Raw genomic sequence first — 27,630 nt, 5'->3', positions numbered from 1 at the left:
CACTTTGCTCCTATTTCACTTCTATGTATTTCAGCCTTGTTTCAGACATTATTTACTGTGAGTGGAACATGGCACCACAATACCTATTATTCAACCAAATCCAATTAGATCTGGGGGGAGAGAGGAGCTGAATCTGCTCTGTTGTCTCACCAACCCCACAAATCCACATAGCAACATCTTCTGACATGAAGCACAGCTCACACTGAAGCCTCTCCTACTCCTCAAACTCTGCCTATAACCTGGCCACACACAAAAAAGAAAATTCAAGCCAAGTTACAATGCTCCAGCCTGAACAAAGTGACTGATGATGTGCTGAGTTTCTCAGCTTTCTCTTGTTAATACAGGCTGCTGGTTTTAGTTGGTTAGTAAGGGACACAGGTGCTGTCATTGTCTCCTCTTTCCCTTCTCCACCACTGCAAGACAGAGGAAACCCTGGGGATGCTGTTCCCTACTTGAGCCTACTTAAAAGTCAAACAAGCAACATCAAAACCACTGGCAACAGTAATAACCATCACCTTAATCACCAGTTCCCCTGCAAGAAGTGCTGCAGCTGCTTTTGTTTCCAAAGGTATGTAAAATAAAATCAGGAGCTTGCCTGTCCCCTTCAGCCTCACCAGAACAGAGTTTCTGGCCTTTACAAATGAGGAAATGATTGGCTGGAGCAGCATCAATATTTTTTAATGCAGCTTCACTACTGCTCTTCCTCACTAAATACAGGTGCTCCAGTTTATCCAGCTACAGTGCCCACAATAAACCCATTTTTTAATGGACTCTGTGTATATCCAAGATGAACAGTTTACCATATATTTTATATCTTAGTGCTTATGATTTCCATAGCACAGCTCTCAGCTTTAAGGAAAAAACACTAATATTCTAGAAGATACTGGGCATGATGGATCTGAATTCAGAGAGTGTCCAAGCAGGACCTGGGCATAACCAAAGAAGGGTGCTTTCATAAACCATGATCCACATCAGAACATCAGCTGCTCCTTGCCTTCCAAAACACATAAAGCAGCTTTCACAACACCTCGAGCCAAGAGCAGGCAGCACCAGGATCATTCCAGTGCCGAGCAGGAACACCCAGATGTTCCACTGGAGGGGGCTCGTGTCTCGCTCGCACCGTGCCCGCACCGCCCGGTTATTCTTCAAAGGGGAAGGGAAAGGGCACAATGAGAAAACATCTGGAACTGCACAGTTGCCACATTGCTGCTCAGTGTCACCTCGTTAGGCCATCTATTAGAACAGAACCAAAGACCCAGACACCAGATGTTAAGCATCAAACAACGAAGAAAGTTTTAATCGACATGATTATTGGTCCATGTAATTCCACATTATACAACCTATTCCTTAAAAAATGTTTCCTTTTCTTAAACACAATTGTATCTCAAACATCTGAGTCCATCTGAGAAAAGCATGGGTATGTGTTTCTTGAGCAGACCTACATAAGCACAGAAGAGCTTTCTAGTCTGCATCTGAATGGTGGCTGTCAAAAAACCCAACTAGTTCCTCTAATTCTTTAGTTTGAAATTGTTTTGAGCATCTAATGACTACTTCAAAAGAAATCTGTTCTTAAGAAAAGGTTTAGTCTTCAGAGGCTCACTGTAATATCTGCTTGCCTCTATAGAGACACATAACACAGAAAGCAGCACCTGGTACAAATCTTTAATAACTCAAGAAGCACTTTATTCACTGGGGAACACCAGAGACAGACATTCACAGGATAGCTACTGTTAGTTAAGGATGTGATTATCCTGCCCCATTTTTACTTGCATTCCAAAAAGCAGTCCATTATTGCTCATGAACTTTTAAATCCTCAGGGAAAAAACGAAACCAATTCCAGACTCTCTGATAACTGCAGGAAAAATGGTGGAAATATGATTTTTCTGTCTAGCATCTTCTCCCTTGATACATCTCAGAGAAGCACCTCATTCAGTAGCAGCAGACACAGAATTCATCCCCTTTCTAGCTGCAGCAGATGGTGGGAGACCTGAATCTTTACAATGTAAACAGATCTTGGAGGGAGCTCTGTGAATTCTTGCAGTAGGCAAAATTGCAATGACATACGTGAGATCACCTCTGTGGCCTCCATTTGGAATAAGCTCTGGACATTGCTTCTATTTATGGAAATTGACAGTATCTGAAGGACCATGAAAATGACAACATTGAGATTTCCACACCTTCACCACATCCTATCTTATCAACTGGAAGACAGAAAACAAGCACCCTAAAAAGGTCAGAGATTTACATAAATCTGAAGCAGAGGTAGCAACATAGGAGCAGTGTCAGAGACATGTGGAGAAATACCAGAACCAGTCACCTTTTGGCTACCAACTTGTGTCACTATGTCCCAGGGTACCATTAGTGATGAGTATAGAAGCTGGGATGGCAAAAGGCAGTTCTGGTATACAAGCAAAGGAACAGCTGATCAGAGCTTTACCTGCTACCTACACACCAGGCACAGCTATGGGTTTGTAACACCCTGTTCATTGAAGAATCACACAAAACCTGGGCAGTGCACAGACGAACACCAACAAGGAACCCACTCTCCACAACCCTGTATGAATGTGGTACTACTGAAACACCAGTGACAGTTTTGATGGTATCTCTGCCCAGAGTGACAATACTGATCATATCAGTAGGAATACTGATTCCTGAAAGACTCTCCTCTACAAAAAATGAAGGAAAACCTTCACATTTACCTGTACAAGACTTTTGTCACTCATGCAGTATGGCCTAGAGGACAGCAATAGCTCTCCTCTCCACAAAGCTGTTTGCAGAGTTGTCAAAAAGGACAAGTTTCTATGCAGTAAACCCACCAACAACTGGGGAATGAGGCAAATGCCGTGCTTGTAAATACCCTCTGGGGTGTATCCCTTCAGAAATGTATAGAAGAAAGAGAACTGACAGGATAAACTTCTGTCTTCTTCATGTCTCTTAGCTAAACAAGATAAACAAGACCATGCTCAGCAACAATTCATATTTATAGGTATGCAGATGAAAAAGTTTAGCTATAGGTATTTATTTGAAAACACCTTGAGTCATCCCAAGATTACAAGCAAAAATTCAATTAATAATATAAGTTATACAACTATATATAAATTCCAGCATGAACTGGACCAAAGTGACCTCTTATCAGGCTTTCCTTGCTGCTCTCAGAGTTGTAAGGAAAAGGCTGAGCAAAAGGATTCCTTTGCCTCAGATATTTACTCCAGACCCCCTTGCATTTGAAGGAACAGAGCTGCCAGTCCCAGAGCTTCCCTTGGAAGTCCCAGCAGACTTCCCTGCCTGCCCAGGATCACATGTCCTGCATTGTGCTCAGAAAGTTCTGTGAGAGGATCTGCTAGCAGCTTGCACAAGGCCACTGAGTTTTGAAATCACTTGCAGATGAGATGGAATACAAATATGAAGTCTTGCCTACCCCCTTCTAATGTGTTACACATTTTCATCTAAACAGCACTGGCACTTCACAGGAAGGATCTGCTCAGGGTATTCCAAGTTGATTCCACATGGCTGCACAGTTCCTAATATTAACCTACAAAAAGGTTACTAATTTGGGTTGTATCCAATGAACCAAAGAAGTCACTCTCAACAACTTTTTGAAAAATCTAGAAATCTTCCTTCCACTCACTCCTATTTTTCAAAATTAATTTTCCTAACAAGTGAGTTCATCTTTGTTAACAGGGATGCAAAGGTCACAGAGTTGTATGTACTGGAGATGAATACCAAAGACATTGAATTTTATTTCAGCAACACAGAGATCATATCTTAATAGAATTATGAATAATTCTGACTTGCAAAAGAACAAATTAGTGTGTTTCATTATTAAACATTTCATACCAAGAAGACAAGTGGTGAAATAAAAATGTCCTTCTATACTGAGACATCTAATAATGAACCTGTTGCAAGCCTGAAGAAATCTCTAGAGAAAAAACTCAAAACAAAAAAGCCTTAGGGTACCACATTTTTTGGCTGAACTAATCATCACAGCTGTAGAAAACTAAAGCTGCAGGGATGTGATGATTACAGATATTAAAGAAAAACGTTGATATCTAGAACTCACACTCCCCTCTTTACCCAAGAGCTTTTGCTCCAGCTCCCTGTAAGCATTTTAACTTTACACAGCATTTTGACTTTAACCCCCCACCACATATATTAGATACACATGAAATATGTATAGATAAACAGGTGCACTGGAAAAGTTGGGATGGAATATTCAGTAATACCCAGGTCTGCTATTTTAATCATTCACTGGAAAATAAATGAAAATCAATCACAATGGATACAGCATTTCAATAGCTCCATTGTCTGTAAGAGCAGCACTATTAGTTTAATATGCTGTGTAGCAACGTTGTCAGAAAGATGGCTTTGATTGTATGAGTACCTCAGTGAAGTACCTTTGTTGAAGCCGAGCACTTTTTAATATTATTCCCTTCCCAAAAACAAGGTTAAATCTAACTCATATTAGATATCATTAGGTGTCAGAGTTCCATTAAACCTTATTTATGCCCGTGTAAACCACAAACTTGCATTTTCTAGTTAGTGTTCACACTACCTTTAGTGGTTTGTCATAATTCAAGTCAATTTAAAAGCCCTCAGGTTTTGAGATTTTTCATGCTGTCATCCCCACCATTAAGGCACCATTTCACAGTTGGGCTAAGCCTGTAACACACACCAAGAAAAGGAAGTTTGATAGTTATTCCCCTTGCTCATTATAACTGTTTTTTTTGCACTGAAGTAGCCATAGGATATGCTTCCCTGTGTGCAAACACAGGGCTGCTGCAGCAGGCTCAGCTGTGAGGAGTTACACTGGTGCTCATGCAGAGCACAACGAAGGAGGCAGAAAAGCACTGGTACTCCTCCCTCTGGCTAAAGCACGGCTGCAGGACACTTCTGGAAGCAGAAGTCTTGGTGCTGTGAAGCACAGCAGATGCTCTGCAGTGGGCAATCCTCCTGCATAGCCAATTAGGATGCAGACATTCTGAATAAAGCAGCTGCCATGAGCATGAAGCAGAACTGAACCAGCCTCAACCCCGAACGAGGTATTCACGAGACACCTGAGTAAGGACAGGTTAGCTCAGATGTACCAACTGCCTCCTCTGCCTCAGAGAGGGAATTTTCAGTAATTGCAGGCTGCTAGGATTGTCCTGGATATATGGGAGTGGGGAAGTATGAAATACTACAACCACTCAAGTCGGAACTGACCTCTTCTACCCCTGCTCATTTTCTTAGGTCGATTAATGGTACTGCCCAAGGAAGGTAAAGGGGTCAGGCCTTCCTTTCTTTCACACCATTATTCCCTCTCTATTACAGTCACTTAAGATACCAACCCCTTTATTTCTGAAGACTTATTTTTCCCTCAGATGTGGTATTCAAAGAGAAGGAATGTTTTGCATAGCAGGAGCCCTAAGCAGTTGCTCCTTTCCAACACTAAGGTGTTATTTCAGACTCCACCAGTTTATCCTGCATACAGGACTGTGCAGTTGAGGTCACTTACTTCCAGTGAAAGCTATCCAGCGGGCATATTTAGTAGCTTCTCTTCGCCAGTGGGAAGCCACCAGCAAACCACATGTGACAGTTAGTGAAATGATTCCCATTATGATGAAAAATAACGTAGTGACCCACTCGGGAGGCAGCCGTGGAGGAATACAGGTCCTGTCACGTCCATGGATGGTTTGACACTGTCGCACAAGGCCAACTGTGAGAGCACCTGAAAACACATAGCAGAGAGGCAAGTAAACTTTCAAAATCCTCTCTGAGGGGCGCTCCATTGCAAACCACAGCTCAGATTTGCCCCAAATAAGGGATTCTTTCTTTGATGAACCTTAGTAAGCCTTTCAAACACAGAGGATGGGGGGCATGCTATAAACATCTGTCTTCATGTTCCTTCATCACACGCTTGCACAAGCTGAAGTGAGATGGCTGCAAGCTGTATCTGGTTCCTGAGTGGCAATCAAGGTCTAATCAAAGGGATAAAGCACTGCTAATAAAGCCTGCCAATATCTGCTAACGTGGTAGCTGACTTGCATAGAGGATCACTCCCTCATCTGTGCAGGATGAAGTACTTTTATAGCCTAACAAAATGAGTTGCAGCCTCCTTAAAATGCATTTAATTGTCTAATATCTTTTCCCCTCATTTGTAAATATAGCTTTAAGCTTCTGTCTCTTGCAGCAGAAACTGCATTTGATTCATGTATGATTTTAAAAACATTAAAAAACCCACACTTCTTGACAGTAACTCACTAAAGAGTCCTTCCATGCAAGACTGATCAATCCTTCGGATTGCTAACAAGTTACTACACACAGAAACTGGGATATCTACAGAAAAGATCTATCAAAAAGATGCTAGAAAAAGAATAAGATTGGTACAGGAACCATTAAGATTTAACAAAAATGATGTATTGTCTGTTAAATAATAATTTTTTAAAAATATTCTTTTAAATCCAAGTCAGTGCTTTTGAGACTCATAAAGAAGCTTTTAGTGAGCTTTAATAATGAAGTCATCTTTCTAATCCCAATTTAACATGGAAGATTAAGATCCATTTCTTCCAGTGTCTCTTAAACATTAAGTTCTAGATTTCTCAATTTTGTCTTTTTTTCTGAACTGTTGTCCTAAGTAATCACAATTATCCTTTATCTACATTAGGAGCAAAATCCAAAAGTGGACAGCATTAGAGTCAACATCTTTCTCCACAAATTACTTCAAGTAAATATTGTTTCAGTTGACCTCTTTCAAATAAAAAGAGGACAACTTAGACACAATTACAGTAAGACTGAGAAGCTTACATTTAGCATGTCCTTTGCAGGGAGGAACATCTATCATTCTTTCTAGACTCTTTTTGGGGGAAGGAAAACGTGTGAAACAAAGAAGAAAGCCAATAGTTGCAAGATTAACCAGTCCTAGCTTGCACCTCCTGGCACCCTGGAGCCAACTTCTACAGATCCTCTCTGCTCACACCTGAGCAATGAGTAGCAGCAGAATCAGCCTCTGAGCTTAGAATTGTTGGGTTAGGAGGCAGCATATAATGTTTTATTAGATGTTTAGAGTCTTATTAAATGTACTGCTTCATATCCCAGGGGATAAGAAGAAACAAAAGCAAAACCATTACTGAACCTGTTCTGTTGAAGTATTCTTCCAACATTTGTTTAGACTACAAAATTTCAGTCTTATTCAAATATATCCTTTTAATTACACATCCATCAACTGAAAGATTCAGTGATGAATTTTCAGCCAAAGACTGAATAACTACAAAACCAATAAAGCTGGCATTTTCTACTCCAGATTCACAGCAATCACACCATTGCTGTGCACCAGGATCACACAAACCTGAGCCAGGGTTACACAAGCAATCCTGCCCAGCTCCGTGCCTGCACAGTACAGTTTTACATGAACTGCTTCTCTTCCATAGCTTGCAACATTTCCATTGCCCATCAGCTGCTGGGACAGAGGGGAGATGTGTCCTTAAATGTCAAGCTCCCTGGAACACACACACTGCAGAACCTCACACAAAACACTGAGCAGTTTCCTGCAGTTTGGGGATAAAGAGGCTATTCACTGCAGCATCATAGAACAGGAAATTAATCCCAATCACTGTGCAAGACCAAGATTTAAAAACAATTTTGCTATCCTTACAGCAGAAGTCAGTTTCTTCTAAACTGCAATTCTAATCAAAGAATGACTTCATAAAAATGACATCATACACTCAATAGATGTTTTCTGAATTCAAAGACCTCTTCTGACTTCAGTGGCAATAATTTAGTGCATTTTTAACTTTGGAAAAAGCAGCAATAATAAGAGTCACTCTGCTGAACATGGTTCCATTTTGTGTCTTAACTGAAACTGAATAACAGCTGCTGTAGATAAGCATGTATAAGCAAGAGACAACTATTTCATTTTGTACATGCAATTTGCAGTTTATATTGAAGATATTTTTCAACTAACAAGAGCACACTTAACGTGTCAGACTCAGAGAGAACCAAAGCTAAGCCCAGAAGTGCCACATCAAGAGGAAACAAAAGAGAACTCCATCTTGAACTATTATTTTTAATGCAATTTCTCTTACTACCAACATCTACTACTCCAAAAGGTGATTAAAAAAATCCCAAAAGAACCACCCAAACCAAAAAACCCAGAAATGAAAATGAAGAAAACAAGAAAAAAAAATCTCAGAATTGTGAGTAGCACAGTAGCATTCCTTCTTAATACCCAAGGATATTTGCAAGAAACTATTCAGGGAATGGCTTCTAAACATCACTTCTGGTGCCCAAGTGTATTATTTTACTCTGGTGAGGTTTTGGGCCTTTTTTTTTTTTTTTTTTAATCAGAGTTTTAAAATGTCAGCAATTAAATTTTAGTATCTAACATTTTGGAGGAAATATACTGAGCTTTATGGTTAAGCTCTTTCTAGCACATACACAGTATTTTTTCTTAACTCTGCTTTATGGATTACAAATCTGAAGTCGATATACTCCATATTTAAGGTTCTGAACCTTGAGTTTGCAGCCTCTAGGGAGACAAATGGAGGGCAAGAGGTCTGTGAACCATTTCTGAAGGTTTCATAAAGATAACTGGAAAATCAACCTCATTATGTGTGCATAAATTCAGTTAAAGTTCAAGTTGACTACATAGGAATACCTCACTTGTGTGCTTAAACTAGGCACAAGGAAAGGAAACCTCAGGGCTCATCCCACAGTGACAAATCTGTTGAATTCAGACTTCAAAAGAACTCTCTGGTGTGGAAAAACAGTATTCATTTGCCATGAAATTCAAAAGAAGAGCATGTTTATATGGTATTTTATTCTCTTGGCTCCATTCTGAAGCAATCAAGCAAACAGTTGCCAGGGAGCTGCAAACAAACTTGTTACAGAAAATCTTGTTTCCCCTTATCTAGTCTATCATTGAAAAGAGGGACAGAGATAGAGGCACAGAGTCCTTCTGCCTGTAGTCAGAGAACAGCTCAACAGCCCATCTCAAATCAATCACCAATTTCCACCGAGATCCAGAAGTAAAAGGTTTTTAAGTCATCCCCTCAGAACTACTTCAGCATAACTGCTGAAAATCTAAGCACCTAACACAGGTATGAAACAAACAGCACTGCTAATGCCAGTAGATTAGGAGCAGAAAGATGGATCCAGCCCTAAACATTTGCAGTGGAGTGAACACAGCTGCCCACCCACCTCCACCTGCCTGCACAGCTCAGCCCTCAGGAGCCACAGTGAGAACCCCTGAGGCGCAGGGGCTGCTCCCCTGCTCTCACCTGCCTCTCTCTCCAGAGCTTCAGAGACTGACATTATTCAGGTCAGTACAGCTAGAGCAGGAGGTGATTAGGATAGATATGCTAATTACTAAAAATGAAATTCGACCTTTATCAAATCAGAGAATGCTGCACTGAGTAAATGTTACTGAAGTGGTCCTTATTCTTTTCCAGTAAATCTATTCCCTGAAGTGCCAAAGCATTTCTAACACATTAAAAAACCTCTCAGCAGTGACAGTCTGTGTGTAACCAGGGCTCCAGTTAATTTCAGAGAAAGATTTTGTGATCATCCAACTCCTCAAAACCACCAGTAATGCTCATTTTTCGACACTGCATATTTTTACTAGAATTAATGATAAAAAGGGTCTTGAACAAATACACCAACACTGGGGAGCATCACCTATTTAACAATTAAATTTCACAAAACCATTGAGGAAAAGAGGGGGAAGGGCACCAAAGCAAGGAAAGGCAAGCCCTCATTCTCCCCCCTGGTGCAGATGTGCAGCTGCCAGGGAGCCGACCCCCAAGTCCCACTCCAGCCCCGCGGTGCTCTGCCATCCCTCTCTTGTTTCCCTGGTAACTACAGAGCCACCACGAGGAATCACACTCTACAGAGAGAAACAAAGATTGCTGCAGCCCTTTAACTCCCCCTCCTCTACATCACTTCTGAATTATTAAAAGTGGCACAGCGATAGCACGGCTGGAAAGCAGCAGCATAATAATGGCCACTCAGATGTTCAGTGTTCATCTGCTACCTGAGTGCCAGGACACGCGGGATCAGGTGTGCCAGATGGACACGGGAGAGGTGCCACGGCCAGGAGGAGCTCACCACAGCACAAGAAATAACTAATATGGTAAAAGCAACATGCAGTGAATGAGGTGGGGCTCAAATGTTAGGAAGTCCCAGAGCTCAGCAGCTATGCTGACACATGAACCTCCAAGGCACAAACCCTCAGAACTGCTCTTGCTCAGCCTGGGGTACCTGCTCCTCCTCTGCACTCCCCTACTGTCCCAACTTGAAAATTAGTTTAGTCTTTACCATTATTTTAGACAAAATGCTATTCCTTGGGTTTAAATGCATCTGCAACCCCTTACATTCCTTGACAACAGCTGCCTTACTTTACGTCCCATACATCAACCACGTCCTTAGCAAAATGCTCTATACTAACACTTATAAGTAGTATGGCCAATATGCCTTGTGAGGGGGTTAAAACTGGAGCTGCCTCCAGAGAGCCACCTGCTCTCCCTCCCTCACTGTCCCGATGAGATGGGGTGGTGCTGCTGGAAATGCCAGTTGTGACTAGCAGACAGTTCCTACCCAAAGGAGAGACTTCTCTTTAGTGTACTGTGGACTTGTTAAACCATCCTTGCTAAGTGAAAAGCACAGTTTAGAGGTCTCTTAATTAGGTGCTGGTAACATAAATCTTAGAGCACTGCCAATGTGGCAAGGACACTGCTAAGTTTTATGTTTTAGTAATGAGCACAGTACATGGAGCTGTGTTATTTGGGCACACTAAAACATTCATTGCTGCTGGTTAGGTAACAGTCACACGCCTGGGAGTGACATATGTGAAGTTAAGGGCAGCTCAGTGAAGCCATTCCCAGTAACTCTCACTGGGCCACAGACAAGGACAGCTTGGTTGTGGAAAATTTCTGAGTTCAATTCAGCTGATAAACTGGAATGGGAAAAGGTGTAGGTCCACCTAAGAGGCACAGCCTCCAGCAATAAGCAGAGTTGTAGCTTGTTGCCCATCCAAGTGGAAACTTGAAAGGTCTAAAGAAAACACAGTGATTTGGTCATGGCAGACTAATTCTAGGCACCAGTGTTAAGGATAACCATCAAGTTGGCATTGGCCAGCTTGCCTTTAACATGTTTGCTGCTCCTTGCCTGCAAACAAGCTCTCTGACAGAAGACTGCTTTCAATGTGAGTGAAGTGTAGCTGAGGAATTGCTGAGAGGAACAAACAACACAGCATGGAAAGAACAGTTCCAATGCACCTACCCATGTAGGAAACAAGGAGGAGGGACTTCCAAGAAGAAAATTTTCAAAGTCATCAAAGGAATTTGGCAGTTGAAGTGGGATGTTTCCCATTCTTACATATGGAATTTATTTTCCTGCAGCAGGCAAGAAGGGATGTTGCTGTTCAAAGAGGGAAGAGAGAATGACTTCTTTAGGTTTATTTATATGTATTTTGTTTAGGGCAAAATTTCTATGAATTCTGTAGTCGAGGTAGTAGTTTCTTGGAAACATAGGGCTCTCCCTTCTGCCTTTCCCAAAATCCAGGGAACTGACAGTACTGATCATTACCTACCACAGTCTTGGAGGTACTGCATACAGTTAATTCTACTTTTCCAGGGCAAAACTCCATTAGAAATCAGGCCCTGTACCCTCTTATGAGATTAGCCATGCTCAGAATAAGCAATGCAGGGGTTAGGGGAAAAGTTATGCCTCTGTAGGATAAGCACCACCTCTGGTGGGAAGGGGAAAATGATAACAACATCCTGCTGGTGTGCAAAACCAAGGAGGAAAAAAGAATTAACAATGCTGGGGTAGACCACCAGATCCTGTACAGCAAGGCCCATGTTGTAAGAGTCAAACAGAATCATGGGGTCTCTGAATGTCAGGTCCCACTGAATGAGGCCCACAGGTACAGCTCACAGAATTGCTCTGTATCTACAGCTGTTCACAGTTACAGCTTTGTAAATTATAGTCCCCATCTCAATTTTCAACCTTGACCCACTAAATCAGTTTTTAAAAGTTTACAGCCTCAAACAGCATCATATCAGAGCATTTTTAAAAACAGCACACACACACATAATTAACTGCAACTAAGTAACAATATGCAAGTTGAACACCTTGTCTTCCACATTTGTGTATCAGTCACTGTAGGACAACACAGTAACTGAGTTATACCTAGATAGGTATAAAGGGTATATAAAAGAATCAAAATATAAGATAAGATCAACTGCCAGTCTCTAATCAAGTATGAGAATACAATGTCTGGTACAGTTCTTACAAAAATAATTACTTCTTTCGTGAGGAACTGAGGTAGTTTGAGTAGATGCTCTTTAGCACTTATGCTGCTAAAATAACTTTGAGGTTACCATGCAAGTACAGTATTCAGGATGCAGCAGAACAGATTGATTCTTTCACTGCGGATGTTCCAGTACTTTGTTCAAACAGTAGATTAACAGGAAACCAAGACCCTTTAAAATGAGATTTATAAATGTTAAAGGATGATCTACAAGAAGGCTGAAAAGAATAACAGAGGATCACCAGCAAAGGCACAGAATACAGAATAGTGCAAAACAAACAGATTATAAATTATCTTTCCCACCTTTTGTATGCCAAATCTTATACATTTGGCCTTCACTCCAATTTGTCTCTCAAATCATCTAATAGGTATCATAACCCTGGGGAAAAAAAGCTTTGGAGTTTCTCACCTTGAAGAAGACCAGATGCAAGATCAATTCATTTACGCACTGATTTCTATTGGTGTGAAGCAAAAAGCTACAAAATATTTACACTATGTTAAAAAGTCAGTTTTTAATAAAGACCTAGATTTACTTGTCAAGTTCCTGTTACATCAAGAGGGCCTCTTTTAAGAACCTTGTTGTAAGAGTCCTTGTTGTGAGAGTCCTTGTTGTGAAATTATGTTATACAACTTGTTATTTCTCTTCTACTCCCTTCTCTCAAATCTGATGCTCCCTTCCAAACCAACTTTGAAATGGATCCTCCTTCTTGCTCTAGAGATGTAAAGGATGTTTACTTGCTTCAGGAACAAAATATTCTTAAAAATATTCATACAGCTGAGGTAATATCCCTGGCTTCAAACACAGCTTATGTTAGCTATAAGGAACCTACCAATGTCTCTATATTTAACAATCTAATTTCCAGAGAACTGGATTTATTAGGTACCATTTTTGGTACTCCTTAGAAATCTTACTGACTTCTAAAGAGAAGAATTCCAAATTTTAAAGTCTAAAGCCAATGTCCAAAGAGTTGTGGTATATTAGCAGAAAAGCCTGCCTTGCTGCTGAGGAACATCTGGTGCCAAGTTGCCTCAAAATTTTTCAATTCTGTGTTTGTATCATGCCTAATGCAAACCAAATCCCTCCTCCACAAAACCCACAGTCTTCGCCCTCCCTCTTCCTTTCTCAAAGAGAAAAAAACTCAGGGGTCATCTATTGAGAAAGACTTACACATATTAGAAAAGTTTATTACTACAGATGACAATCATTATGATACATGAGTTCTAAGAGAGGCCTAAATTGCAGACATTTGGACTAATAAAAAGTGAGTTTATTTCTGAATTCTAGTAACTCTCAATGCCCTGCTGCTTGTGCATTGAGTCTACTTAATGTTTTTTTAATTTTGCAACCCCTCTCTTTTTTAGATTTTTTTTTTTTTTGGTGATGGATCACCAGACTCTCTAAGAGCTACCCTCAGGCACTAATGCAGGAACAACTCTCCTGACACAACAAAGGCTGTGTGTTCTCACATATCAGAGCCAAGAAATCTGCCTGTGCTGAAGGTATTCTTTCCTTCAGAAGAAGGTATTCATTCCTACTTCAGAAGACAGCATTAATTAAATGTTGATTAAAAGGACCTCTAATAAGCTGCATCCTTCTGGTAGTTTGTTTTCTAACACTATAAGCATTTTCACAATGGAATAGTTTTGCCAGTGACTAGAATCTTTACAGTTTCTAAAGTTGCAAGGGCCTGGAAAAAAAGAGAACTTTTCTAAAATAAGAAAGCAATGTTTTATTTAGTATAAAACACAAACAAAGAATCTAGTTATTTCCATTTTTCCTCCAACCAAAGTAGAGCTACTCAAAATTGACAAAATTCACTAACTAAAAAAAGAAAGATCAAAGGCAGTGTCAATATTTAAAAGTGATTTTTTTGAGTCAGCCACACCATTTTATGCCATATGTTCAGCTGAAAGCCACAAGCTATGACACCCACAGCTGTTCTGCCATTTAACATCTGATGAGCTTGTGTTCTTTTTAACAGTTTGTTATGTTTGGCTTCAGACAGAGCTGTAAAATGATACCTTTTTATCCAGTACACCACACAACCCTGCCCCAACCTTCTCAGAAGTGGTCTGCTCAGCACCTGCAGCTGTAAGGGTGATGTGCAGGTCTCTGGGGCTGCATCACCAACAGGAGCCAGTGACATGAGCTGCCCAGGCTGGCACAGCAATGACAGCACCAGGGTTTGCCATGTGGTACAACCAAACACGACCAGAACAACACAGAAATTCTGGATCTCACAGTGCAGTAGATCACCCTCCACAGAGGTGTTTTATAAGATGGTCTGTTCACAGCAACAACTGGACTTCAGAGCCCTCCATTTTTAACTCCTGCATATCCAAAAGCATAATTTCCCCAAGTTAGCTGAGTTATAAACTTATTAGATATGTTCAAGCAGACCAGGACAGATACACTGAAGCTCCCAAACCACATCAACTACAGTACCCTACTGCTCTCCCTTTTTTTATTCACAGAGAGAAAATAACTCTCAACCTTCCTGGTTACAGCCTAAAGCCATTTCTCTAACGTAGTGACAAAAGCAATCAACGTAGGGGGAAGATTCAGGTCCTGGCGCTGACTTCAAGACTGCTTGTGCATCTTAAGAAATTAAATTCATGAGGAATAAGGATCATCTTCCTCTGTCAGACATAACTGTTGTGCTTTGCACTGATCTCAGCTTGCATCAGACATGCTCCAAGGACACCCACTGATCTGGCTGCTCCATGGCCTCATGAATCACCCAGTGGTGAAGGTGAAAAGAGAAGTGTTGAAATGCATTTTGGCATCTATATGGTTAGAAACACATTTGCAAAGTTTCGGTATCTGTTCTGTAAAGAGCCTAAATACACCTGATGTGCTTCAGTGTTTGCCTACACCTGAGCACAACTTTCTCTTGGTCCACTACTGACAGAATAGAATATTTTAGGCCCAGATTACCTGAAAGTACAAGAGACTATGCTAAATAAAGAACAGAACATTTAAACCCCAAACCAAATGTACTAACAATTGTGGCAGTTTCTCTACATCACATAACTGATGGCAGGATTGTATTTATAGCAATGAGGACATGAGAAGGGAGGTTTGCAGGTAGAAGTAGTCCTTCATTAAAACCACTAGAAAAATTGGAAAGATGAAGCACATTTCTGGTCTTGCAAGTCCTTCCTTGGACACAGAGATTACCAACACTGTACTCACTGGGGATGTACAAGATCCTGTCTTTGTCTACTAGACTTGCTTTTTTCATAAGGCACTTTTATCAACTGAAGAACAGCACCTATTTACCCAAAGAATGTATTTCATTGCAACTAGAATAGTACTTCAAGTAAAATAAAACTTAATCTTAGTTTTTATTCCTAAAGGCACTTTCTAACTGTTGCCAAATCTGTGTATGACACGCTTGTAACAACTGGGAATACAGGTTAAACTGCACTTCAAATAGGGATTAGGTACAGGGCCAAGATTTTATTGTGTACAAGTAACACTTCACGTGCTGAAAGACAGACTGAGATATAGCTTAACTACATACAAGTTGTCCTTCAGGACTGCTGGCACACAGTTTCTAGGCTAATTAGCATTTTAAGCCCCCACAAATACAAAAGGCAAACTGGAAAATAAACCAAACCTTACTCCAACCTCCTTCTGCAGTAATAAATCTCAAATTTAGGCATTTACTTGCTGTTCCCATCACAACAAAAATATTAAAAACAAAGAACAATAGGAATGCAGGAAGAATATTCAGGATTTATCCTGAAGTACACATTTTCCTATTGCTTTTGCTAGGGCAAGTCCTTGTTTTAGAAGCCTGCATAATTTAAGCCTGAATTACTTAGGCAATTAACAGGTGCTGTCTGTGTGGTGATAACACTTTCTCCCTTATCACAAATTGGCATCTACAAAAATAGACTCTTACAGTCTGGAGAGTTCTCTTGTATTTTTTTTTTTTCACTAGTATAAGAAAAGACAGACCATTCCTGAACAGTTAAATTTGCACTTCACTGAAGTAAAATACCATTTTATTGAAACAACGAGTAGGATTGTTCTTGAAAAGCAACCAAATGTTATATAGAGCTCCAAAGAATGTACTGTTAACAGAGGTTTATACAGTTGTCATATTGACGTTTTGAAACACATTAACTCTAATTTTAGATTTTATGTAAACAACCAAGAGATTCTCTGTTCTTATCACCAACTTCATCTTACTGAACATCTACTTACAGGGAATATTTACTGCAGATTACAATGGGCATAAGTCAACAGACTTCTGTTTGTGAAACAGCAACTGGTACTTCTGGCCTTTACTCTCTTTATTTCACCATTTTTCATGTATTAAACTTCAGAATGCTTCTTGAAATTGGTGAGTGACCCAGGAATATTCCACTGAAAGAATTTATGGAACCACATTAGAAATTCCTGGCCTTTCAATCTCTTCAGGTTTCCTGTACAATCTTGTTGCATAGTTTTTAAATTGAATTAAGTGTGGGTTTAAAAAACAAAGTGAAACATGCTTCTTCCCACGAGTTTCTAGGATGGAGAGCACATCATTAACGCATGGATTTAGGTGCACAATTCATTTCAGAACGCAATTCAACCTAAGGAAAATAAAAAAGTTCTTTCTTCACCCTTGTGACTTCTCTTCCCCCACAGCATGAAACGCCTACAATGCTCCTCACATCAACAGGCACAGAGGAAGCTGCAGTGCCTTTTCTCCTCTACAAGAAAGGAAATCAGATTGTTCCCCTGTTGCAGTTCTGGAGCTGACACTTCCACTGACCATGAGAATACTACTGGATTACTGTCTATGATTGAGAAAAAAATCTCTTAATGCTCAATGTAGAGTATTTCTCTTCTGTAGAGAGAAGATCAAATATATCAAAGCAAATTTTCAAGTCAAACAAGTCACCCACTACACAGAAGTCATTCTTCTGGAAGCGTGAAGCCCATGACAACCCTTTATGAATTTTCTTCACTTTACTTTGGAATAAAGACATTACAATGGGAGGCTGTTAATGTTTGATACATTAAATTCACACTGATGAAGTCACAGACAAAACCATTCCCCCTTACCTGTACATTTACCCTGCTTATCAACAAAGCCAGGGTCCCTCTCATTTCCTTGTATACAAAGATTTTACTGCAGAACTTAGTATATATGCCATCAATTTGAGAAAAGTACCAAGAATCTAGGTTCAAAGCAGCCCTTCTGAAGTATTCACAGCAAAGCAGTTCTGAGGTACACTGAATGATCATATGTCTGACCCCACACCTATTCTTAAAAATACAACTGAATTGTGTTGCTGCCAATAGCAGAAAGTAGTCACAGCAAGAGAAGTGGAAACCACTTCAGAACAACCTGGGTGAAAGAAAGGAAAGCCCAGGAATAAGAACTGCAAGAATACAAACTGGGAAGCTGGCTCCATGATGAGCACTACAGAAATACCCTACCTGACTTTACTGTCTATGAACACTGTCATTTGATTATTAAATTCTTGGATGCACCAAGCTCAGAGACAGCCCAGCCCTTTTAATGCAGTGTGCAAACAATGGCACAAAGAATTGCTCACCATCAAGTTCAAGGCCAAAAGTGAACTGTCTTCAACTGGACAAGTATTTAAACATCCAAGTGGGGTATTAATCACTACACCTTGAGGGACTGTCATCCTTAATGATCCCAAAGTGCTTTGTAATTTATGGCATAGAACTGCAGCTACCAGGAGGTTTTTGGGTAGCAGCCAACTGTTGCCTATTGCACTGGGCTGTGCTGGCTTGGAACACTGCAGTGAATCACTGGGAGGCTTTTGCTGTCCTCACAAGGGAGCATTTTAGATCAGCCCAAGGACCCAGATGTAACAGACTGAGTATGTTTTGCTCAAAGACAGGAACCAGGCTCTACACACTCTCTGTGAATTTTGAACCTCAAACTCTTAGCAGCAAGTATTTCCTACTGGATTAGCCCATCCCACAGACAAACCATCACAATCAGACCCCTAGGGTACCCAAGAGACCAAACTCTTGGCATCAACTCTACTTACAAAATTTAAAATATGTATACAAGACAATACATCAGACAGGAAATAAAGTTATATCACAGGAAAAGCCCAAAAGTTTTACACTGAGAAGGGATATAACCTATGACCATTGATTCCACATAGATCCCTACAGAATCAGGCCAACAGGAGTGCTTTGCCAGTCTGGTTTGTTTCCCTTCTCCTTAAAACAGACACGTACCCTGCACAGATCCTCTTCTTGGCCATATCTCCAGTTTTTCAGATCTGTGTATATCTCCATCAGTCAGAGGCTTGGGGAAGAAAAGTGAAATTGAACAAAGCAGCTGGAGCATACATAAGGGGATTGCTGCAAAATTATCAAAGAACTTTTTTCCTGCATATAGCCCTTACTAATAAAAAACTCTGTCAACTACTATATTTGTAGGCACTGTGAATTACAATAATAACTTACAACTAGGTAGTAGGAAAATTATTTTTAAATTTAAAATTGTATGAACTAAAAATCTGAAATAATTTTATAGTTTTCCTAAATAACTTTGTAGAAGAATAAAATAGCCTCCATATTGTATTTGTTCCACCACACGACAAACATAATTTTGCATCTGTTTCTAAAATAGATAGCAGCATTTATTCTCTGTGAAGTTCAATATACTTCCTCAACCATGAGTCACTCCAGTTACATTCTTCTGAAATACAAAGGTCTCAACCACTGCTGGAAAAGGATTCAAGAACAAGGTGAAGAATTCCTGCCTAAGATGAAAATCCTACACACTGCACAGCATGAAAATAAATGGGGAAAAGTTGAGCTGGTGTGAAGTACCTATGAAAAAAAAAGTAGGTCAAGCTTAAAAGTTTGACCTACTGATCTTCTTTGTTTTGGCAAAAGTACAAATGGAGTTTACATAATGCTGCTCACATGAAAGTGCTGGCTGGAAACTTAACAATAGAAATGTTTTTGTTAAGCCCCAGCCATTAACAGGATTTCTTTTTTTTTATTATTTCAGACAATTTTACGTCTTTGTTTTGCAGTACACAGTATTGAATCCTTCTTTTAAGACTCATACGTTTAAGTTACTCTTGTGTTGATTTCGGTGTAAGTTCCTCCCAGTCCAGGCAGACCCATTGTGGCAACAAATGTAATACACACACCTCCAATCAGGTTGATTTAAAAATCAGAGGAAAGGCAGATTACTTCCTGAAGCCACAAAGGTGAAGTTTCAACAAGGCACCTTTCCCACAGACAAACCATCAGTGTATAAAGCAGCTTTACAGTTACACACTTCTTGAGTAAAGCACAGGATGGACAGAAAACAAATCTGTATCTGCACATACTGAATAGAATTTAGTTCTGTAGGAACTCTGTACATTGTTTATAAGAAAATAAAAAGGTTATTCCAAATATCTGAAACTCAAATACCTTATCCAAAGCACCTACTATTAGAAAAGCCAAATGAAATGCCTGATATTCTGTGATTGCTCCTTTTAGTTTAATAAAGTAAAACTGTCATAGGAAACAAAAGTAAAAAACAAAATGAAATTAAAGCTTTGCTGCTAATGCTAATAGAAGTTACTGTGATAAAGATACCACCTCTGTTTTATAGAGGAAGAAGTTGGGGTACTACCACAATAATTTGCCAAAATCCAAAGTCAGCCATGGCAGATGCTGGATTTGAATGTTACTGGCTCCCAGATCTGTACTCTACAATCAGGTGGTTCTTACCTAATTCTAATTAGAGAATGAGGAATTCAACAGGATTTGGTGGAAGGCAAACTAAAGAGAAAACAAAACACGCACCTAACAGGAACAGCATGAGTTTGTATTTGCTAAAAAGCAGATGTAAAACATCAGTTCCTCTATGGACAAAAACAATTGGCTCTCCCATGTCTTCTCTGGCAGGCTCAAATAACCAGGCTTACACAGCTCTGTTTCATGAGATTCTTCCTATACATAAAGTAGTTCCATATGTTTAAATGCTGAGTGGTTGAGTAAGCACAAAATTAATCCATTACAACAATGCCTTTCTATTGATTTTTCTTGTGCCTTAAGGCCTGGTCGATTACAGAACCCAAGCACAATTCAAACACTCTGCTTCGTCACATTTTTACATCCACTTGAAAGACATCTACAGACACAAAGTAGAATGGAAATGTTCCTTTTAAAAATGGCACTGTCCCTCCCAGTCCAGGCAGACCCATTAACAGGCCACTGTTATTAGAGTATTCAGATTATATGGGATTCAGAATCTTGTTCTTGTTTGGGTTTGGTATTGTTGTTTTTAAAGCATTGGCAAATTCTCTGAAATGCAAGTGCTGCTGGCAGGGCCTGCATCTTAGGAGCAGGAAGTCCTCATCCCTGACTGTGGGGATCAGCAACACATCACAACCCACCACCACCTCTCCCTCCTTCCTCACACACCTGGGAGCATTCATCAAAGAAATGTGTTTTCCTGAAAATTATGTCCTACAATCTAATTTTAACACCCTGATGTTCAGATGGCTTGGGAGATTGCTTTTCAGCACTCACCTCTAGGACCTGATGGAACATAAATCTTCATTCTCTGTATCATCCTCCTTTTATTTGTATTCTCAGCATGCAATCCAAACAGGTTCATGAAAGGGCAAATAACTTCTCCTGTCACAGTCACTACATGATAGCACAAAAAACATTAAGAAAAAGTAATTTTGTAGAATTGCTTCCTATCATGTCCCATCACTTTCTACTGAGAAGAGCTGGGAGATGCATACTGTGGTTTTTGAGTATATTGCAAGGTGCTTAACAAATGATCACCAAAACCCTTTTACAGACAGTTTTTGAAAAGCCAACTATCCACATATCACAGAAACAACACCATCTCCTTCAGAGGACAGCACAATGGCTGCTCTATGCCAGGACTTGTCCTCAGGGGAACATTGTACATGAACAGTCTCTCAGCACAGGCCCTAAAGGGCAGAAGTCTCTGGTAGTATGTCATGTTGACTTTTACATATCACTACTTTTTGAGCAGACAACTTCATTTAGAACAATAATGTCAGCTGGAACTCAAGTTTACACCTTCTTTAAGTTGTGGATACTTTATTTACTTTATCTGGTTTATTCTATTTAAAAGTACTGTATCATTTAAGCACCTTCATGTGGTCCTGGGTTTCTGCCATGTATAGTCAGTGCTCCAGTTAGAGAAAAATATTTCAGTGGTCTCAAGCTCAGCAGGAGCCAGGAATCACTGCTTGGTGATACTACCTGTGATAGTTCATTAAGCTGATCCCAACAAAGCTACAGTTCCTGCTGGACCCGTGAAACGAAATTCCTCAGGAAGAGCTATGACATGCAGAGGAATAACACTGAACATCAGTAATTTTCCACCAAGTACTAGACAACTTATTCCACAGGAGCAGGGAGTTAACTACCTCAGAAGGAATGGCCTGCTGCACAGAGCCTGCTCTTCTGTAAGACCACTGCATCTGAAATCATCCTTCACAAATAAAAAAGTAACTGAGTGTGCAAACCCCAAGAAGTACACATAACACTTTAGAAGATACATAGAAAGGCAGCACTGGTAACCAGACAATTTTAAACAAATGTTATGTTCTAGATTTACAATTCACTATCACTCTGTTACTGCATAGCAAGATACAGAAGGCAGTTTAAATGAAAAGTGTAATTCCTAACACAAGTGACCTTGATACTTTTGTCATAGATTCAAGATGAAATTGGAAGCTCTACTGAACACAAATATGTTGGGCATGTGCTGAGTGCCCTGGCCATAACATTCTACTGTGTGCTCCCTGGTGACCTGTGGATCAGCACAGGAGGATGTGATGTATCCTTGCTTTAGGAGTTACCCATCAGTTAAGCACCCCTAAATCCTGACATCCATGTTAACTTAATGCCTACTACAAAAAGGGTACATGTTGTTCTGTAAATTGGAATCAAATGAACAATCATGCTACATAGGAAGGGATGACTAAGCCACATAAACAAACTGATAGCTTAGCTTTCTGAAGGGAGATTTTACTTGATTAAATTATTCCCTTAAATTACTTGACCTATCCTAAACCCCATAAAAGCATTTCAAATTGTCAACCCCCCCACATGCACAGCTTTTAACATCTCTAATTTCAACTATGCATACTATTCATACCATTTTTCCTATAAAAGAGTTGAGAGCTGAAGCTAGAGCTGCTTCTATCCCTCTTCCTCCCCTACTGAAGACAAAATATCAAAATCATTAAAGACCCTCCCACACAAAAAAAGGAACATATGGAGACAAAACTATCAGCTTATAAAGTTCTTTGCAAAAGTGTAAAGATACAGGAGCAAAATTCCTTCCTACTGAAATCACTGGCACTTTGGGCATGGGCTGAAATTAAAGCCAACCCTGTCCTTATTTCTCACACAGAGTGTCAGTTTGATAAGAAAAGGCAGTCAGTGCAAGAATACTGAGCAGCCACTGGCTTCCAGATTGGAGTAATCAGTGTTCTGTACTTGCACAGCACGAATAACAAAACCTCACAGAGAACTCACTGTAAGAAAAATCCAGTTAATTTTCATCTTTCCTTTACCATCTTAAAGATGTATGAAATATCTGAAACCAAGTTAATGAACAATTCTTACAAAACTACATTAAGAAAAAGTGTCCAACAGAGACTTGGACCCATGTTCACAAAGGTGTAGTTCCTCTGGTCTAAGGACAGATAAGCATCTGAAACCTTCCATAATCTCAGTTGCAATCCTTTGCTGATAATTGCTGAGGAGAAATTTCTATAGCCAACATTTTTCAAATGACTATAAAACTTATCTTTAAGAGTAAGATTTAGGAGACTAATCAGCCCTTCTATATTGATTTAAAAAAATTGAAAACTATCTCAACTTTTCAGAGAAGCAATAAAGCCAGTGATTTATTTTGCTATCCAATTTAGCTGAAACTCATCACTATCTCTGGAGTAAGAGGTACATATTATTTAGCATTCAAATCAGATTTTTTTTCCCTGAAACATAAGCCCAGGTTCCCAACCTTAGTGGCTGGAAACAGCTCTGAATGAGCCAATGCAGTGCTGCCTTCCCAGGTTTGCCAAGACCTCTGCTCTCTGCCATCCTCAAACAGCTGCAGCATTGAGGAGACCAGGCTGTTCCACACTGCCTTTCAGAACCCCCAGGACAGCAGCCAAGCAGAGAAACACTCTTACTCCCCTTCCTCTACCAGGCTGACTTGTAGAAGCAGAATCTAGAATAATTCCCACAGGAGATGAATGTAAGAACACAGAGATAAAGCAAAGAAATATTTTCTTTTACCAAATAGTTCCTTTCACCAGCTGAGTGCAGGATGCTCCAAAAAAAACCTGCTTCTTAGTGGCACATATGGAAGCTGGATGCCTTGGATGTGCTCCAAGCACAGTAGTCTGCTGAGAGTCCCTGAATGTCACCAGCAGCTGGGACAGGTTTCACCATCAGGGCTGTGCCCTCCTGTGCCATATCTCTCCCCAGCAGCTCTGGGTAATGAATGGCTCTCATAAAAGCATTCACCTCATAATTCAATACTACAGGAAGTCCTTGGTTCAATGGGCATCTCCACACTTCCTTTGTTTACAGTTTGGGCAAATGGCTCATTTTAGAAGGTCTAAGCACCAGAAATACACATTTGTGTTGCTTTTAAGCATAACTCTTATAATACTGCATTGAATCCTATAGCAATAAAAATCTAGAAAAGAGTCATTAAGGATGGTAGCTAGCTCTCCCTTTATGGTTTTATCAAGACAACAATTTGTTTGGCTTCAAAATAGAGCAAAGAAAAAAAAAGGCTTAGGTCTGTAAAAACATTCTTTGACTGCTGAAGTCCCTCAGAAAAATCCAGATTTCGTGTTTGTCAGCCTAATTAAAACTGCTAGTTGCACCTCAGAAATGGCAGGTGATTCTTAAGTAATCATCCACTAAGTAAAGAAATAATGATTGCTGCTTAAAATATTTTAGGACACAATTTCTGTATCACAAAGGGATAGAAAACATATTTCTTTACAAAATAACGTAATAGACTGTGCTTAGTTCCCAAAGGACTGTTTCTTCCACAAGCACTTTTTTCAGAATAGTTTTTGTTATCTCCTTTCTATACATGCAGAGAGAATCCAACAACCTACACATTGCACAAAATCTGCTAACATGAGGCAGGATTTCAGAAAGACATATTTAAATATTTGAAATTAATACTATTTTATTTGACTTTAAGCCCCTGAAGAAGGGCTCATTACTGCAGCACTGCTGTTAGGTGGAATTATAAGAGGAAAGAAGCAGCTATTTTATCTAGCCATAGGCAGGAAAATCATCACAATTAGCTACAGGAGGAACGGTGAAGTCACCCAGGGAGTTCCTGAAGGCTGCACTTTGGGAAGGGACTTCTGCTTTCTTCTGAACCATGTAGGAAAGTCTAGGTTCTAGACTAGGTAATTAAAAGCAAATCAAATAAGCCATAAGTACAGTCTGGTCAGAGTACAGTCACCAATCTCAAATAGTTTTTATTACTCTGCTTCATTAGTATAAAGGAAATAGGACACAACTTGAATCAGTTCAACTGTTCACATGCATGGAAGATGCAAGCCAGATGAAGAAAATTTTTCAAGCCCTCTGCAAGAATTTTTGACAAAAGTTTTTACAGCCAGACCAGTTTTCTCTGTACTAACCTGTGGTTTGCTTGGAAATTATATTTAGGAACAGTCACAGATCTCCTGAGCTGAAGGGGACCTAGAGGGATCATCAAGTCCAAGTCCTAGTTCTGCAGAGGACAGCCCCAAAAATCACACCATGTGCCTGAGAGCATTGTCTAAACACTTCCTGAACACACAGAGGGGTAACACTGTGACCACTGACTGCCCTGGGGAGCCTGGTCAGTGCCTGATCACCTTCTGATACCCAGCCTAAACCTCCCTGACACAGCTTCATGCTGTTCCCTCAGCTCCTGTGACCGGTCAAAGTGGTTAAGTTAGTTTAATCTGTTCGCAGAAAGGACGGCTTCCTTTCCTGACAGGGAGCTTTGGGTTCCTCTGGGACATGAGATCAAAGAGCTGCCCTCCTCCTGTTCTCTCTCCCTGCTCCACTGATCAGAACATGCAGGTCTTTATCAACGGACTGAAATAAATTGTTCATAGACAATTATATCATTAGTAAAAAGAAAGATGCCCAAATCCTTGTTCTTTTAAAGTAAACAATGCCACACTCTAAAATAAAAACCACATGGGATCTCGGCTTAAAAGCTGATAAAAATCAGCATGCAGGAAATATTCTGGGGGAAAAAAAAGATGTAGGGAGGCAAGAACTTCCCTGCAACAAAGGGAACGTCAGTGTAGTACGAGAGACTCCAAACCTGCCGCAAAGTAGAGATCTCAATTCCCTGTCCAAGGTGACGGCACCTGGGAGGCGCAGGCAGGGATGCTGCCCCGGCCCTCAGCTTCCCGGAGTGAGAGCGGGCTGGGGGGCTCTGCAGGACCCCTCGGGACACCGGGCTCTGCCGAGGCGGCCGGGAGGCACCGCCGGGGGCTCTGCCGGGGCTGGGGTCCCACCAGCTCCCCCCGGCCGCTTCACTCGCCGCAGCCCCGGGGGAGCAGCCCCGGGAGCCCCCGGGACGCGGCCCAGCCGCTCTTCGGCCCCGCGGCCGGCAGCCCCCCGGGCTGGCCTCCCTTCGGCGCCTCACGGCAGCCCCAGCGCCGCCCGGGCCCCGCGCCCCGCCCGCCCCCGAGCCCCCCGGGCGCTGCCGGAGCCCTCTCCCGGCCACCTGCCGCACGCCGCCGGCGGGTCCCGCCGCCGGCCGCCCTCACCCGCGGACTCGCCGGTGTTGATCCAGTCCGGGTTCGCCAGGCTGGCGATGGCGAAGATGTCGGCAGCCAGGAAGAGGCATCCTGAGATGATGGTCAGTTTGTCCATCTCCTCCGGCTCCGGCGGCACCCGGCTCCGGCCTCCGCCCGGCTCCCGCAGCGGGCCCGGGCCGGGGGCGCCTCACGGCCGCGGCTCCATGGGCCCCGCGCCGCGCTCGGCGGCGGCGGCAGGAACGGACCCCGGACGGCGCCGGAAGCGAACCCGGCGGGCGGGGGGGCGGTGGCCGCTCCGGAAGGGGAACCCGCGGTCCCCGGCGCGCGCCCCGGGCGGGGCGGGGCTTCCCGCGGGGGGCGGGGCCGGGGCCGGGCGGGGCGGGGCAGCTCCGAGGCCGCGGCGGCTTTCCCTGGGCAGCGCGGGGCAGGGGCGGGGTCTGTCTCCGATGGGCGGGACAGAATGGTAGGAGAAGGGCGTGGCTTGTGTATGTGGGTGCGGTTTGCACTGGTGGGCGGGGTAATGGGCGGGGCTGACTAGAAGGCGCGGAGCGTGTGGGGCGGGGCCAAGCACGGTGGGTGGGTGTGGCCTGGGCGGGGGCGGGGCAATTGGCGAGGGTGGGGCAGGCGGTGCCCCGGGGCGGGGCTGCCGTGAGGGGCGGGCGGTGCCCGCGGACCCTGCCGCGCCTGGTCCCCACCGGCCTCGGAGCCGGGGAGCCCCAACACTTACCCTTCCGCCTGGTCCTTCCCGGCCCTTATGCACCTCGATCCCCAGAGGTGTTGTGGAACCGAGAATGGGCCTCTTGGCCTCCCCGCTAAGGGCTGGGGAACGGTCACAGGTCTATGTTCACCACAAAAAACTGGTGTTTCTCGAGTCCCTGTTCTTTATTCCTTTGCAAGGCTGGGCATGAGCCGAAATTCCAGAAAAATTCTGAAATTCTGCTTCTGTAGCACTGATGAGAACAGGGAAGGACGTGGAAGGATTCTGGTTTGGCGGCTGTGGAGCCCCTCAGAAGTGCTACACAACGTTGTGTCTGTGTCCTGTCTTTGGAAGGAAATCTAATTAATTGTGACTGGAAATCCCACCCAAATACATCCATTTTTGATGGCATTCTTTTCAATGGATTCAGCTACACAGAACTGTGAGAATCTCTAGCCAGAAAATGAACAATGCACCAAATGTGGGAAACCAGCCCGGTTTGGCCACAATAGCTCTGTGCCTTCAATAGTGTCATTCTGGTACGGGAATGTTGAGGTAAATGAACCAAACAACCCCCACATCTACAGGTACTTGGAAAATATCTAATAGTTTCCATTTTTTTCCTTCCAACAGTGAACACCCCCACCTGTGTTTTCCAGAGCAGCACAGCTGGTCTATATGGAACATACCGGGAAGCCAAGTGGGCGATTGCCTGTGCTGTTTATTTTATGTATTTTACATAGATGGCAGACTGTACAAACAAAATGGAGATATCAGTAATCTTAAAGTGTTCAACAGCAATCAGTAGGATTTGTTATTTGGAGGACAAGCCCTGTACTTAACTCCCATA

The 27,630-nt window shown here is 41.8% G+C and overlaps 1 protein-coding gene across 3 annotated transcripts in view; it reads right to left on the bottom strand.

The window, feature by feature from the left end:
• The window catches only part of MOSMO (modulator of smoothened), a 31,331-nt gene extending 5,017 nt beyond the window's left edge, over positions 1-26,314 (bottom strand). The window contains exons 1-3 of one of the 3 annotated variants that reach the window (XM_059861353.1): positions 26,093-26,309; positions 20,817-20,936; positions 5,495-5,707 (exon numbers count right to left, since the gene is read on the bottom strand). In XM_059861353.1, the coding sequence (XP_059717336.1) occupies positions 5,495-5,707; positions 20,817-20,936; positions 26,093-26,198 (439 nt within the window). In that variant the 5' untranslated portion in view covers positions 26,199-26,309. Of the gene's footprint in view, positions 1-5,494; positions 5,708-20,816; positions 20,937-26,092 lie in introns of all 3 variants that reach the window. The other 2 variants (XM_059861356.1, XM_059861355.1) reach the window with 2 other exon arrangements.
• Positions 26,315-27,630: the final 1,316 nt, after the last annotated feature.

Source organism: Haemorhous mexicanus, chromosome 17, assembly GCF_027477595.1.
Source record: "Haemorhous mexicanus isolate bHaeMex1 chromosome 17, bHaeMex1.pri, whole genome shotgun sequence".
Lineage (NCBI taxonomy): Eukaryota > Metazoa > Chordata > Aves > Passeriformes > Fringillidae > Haemorhous > Haemorhous mexicanus.
The sequence above is the reverse complement of the archived record's forward strand: the minus strand, read 5'-3'. Positions and strand labels throughout refer to the sequence as shown.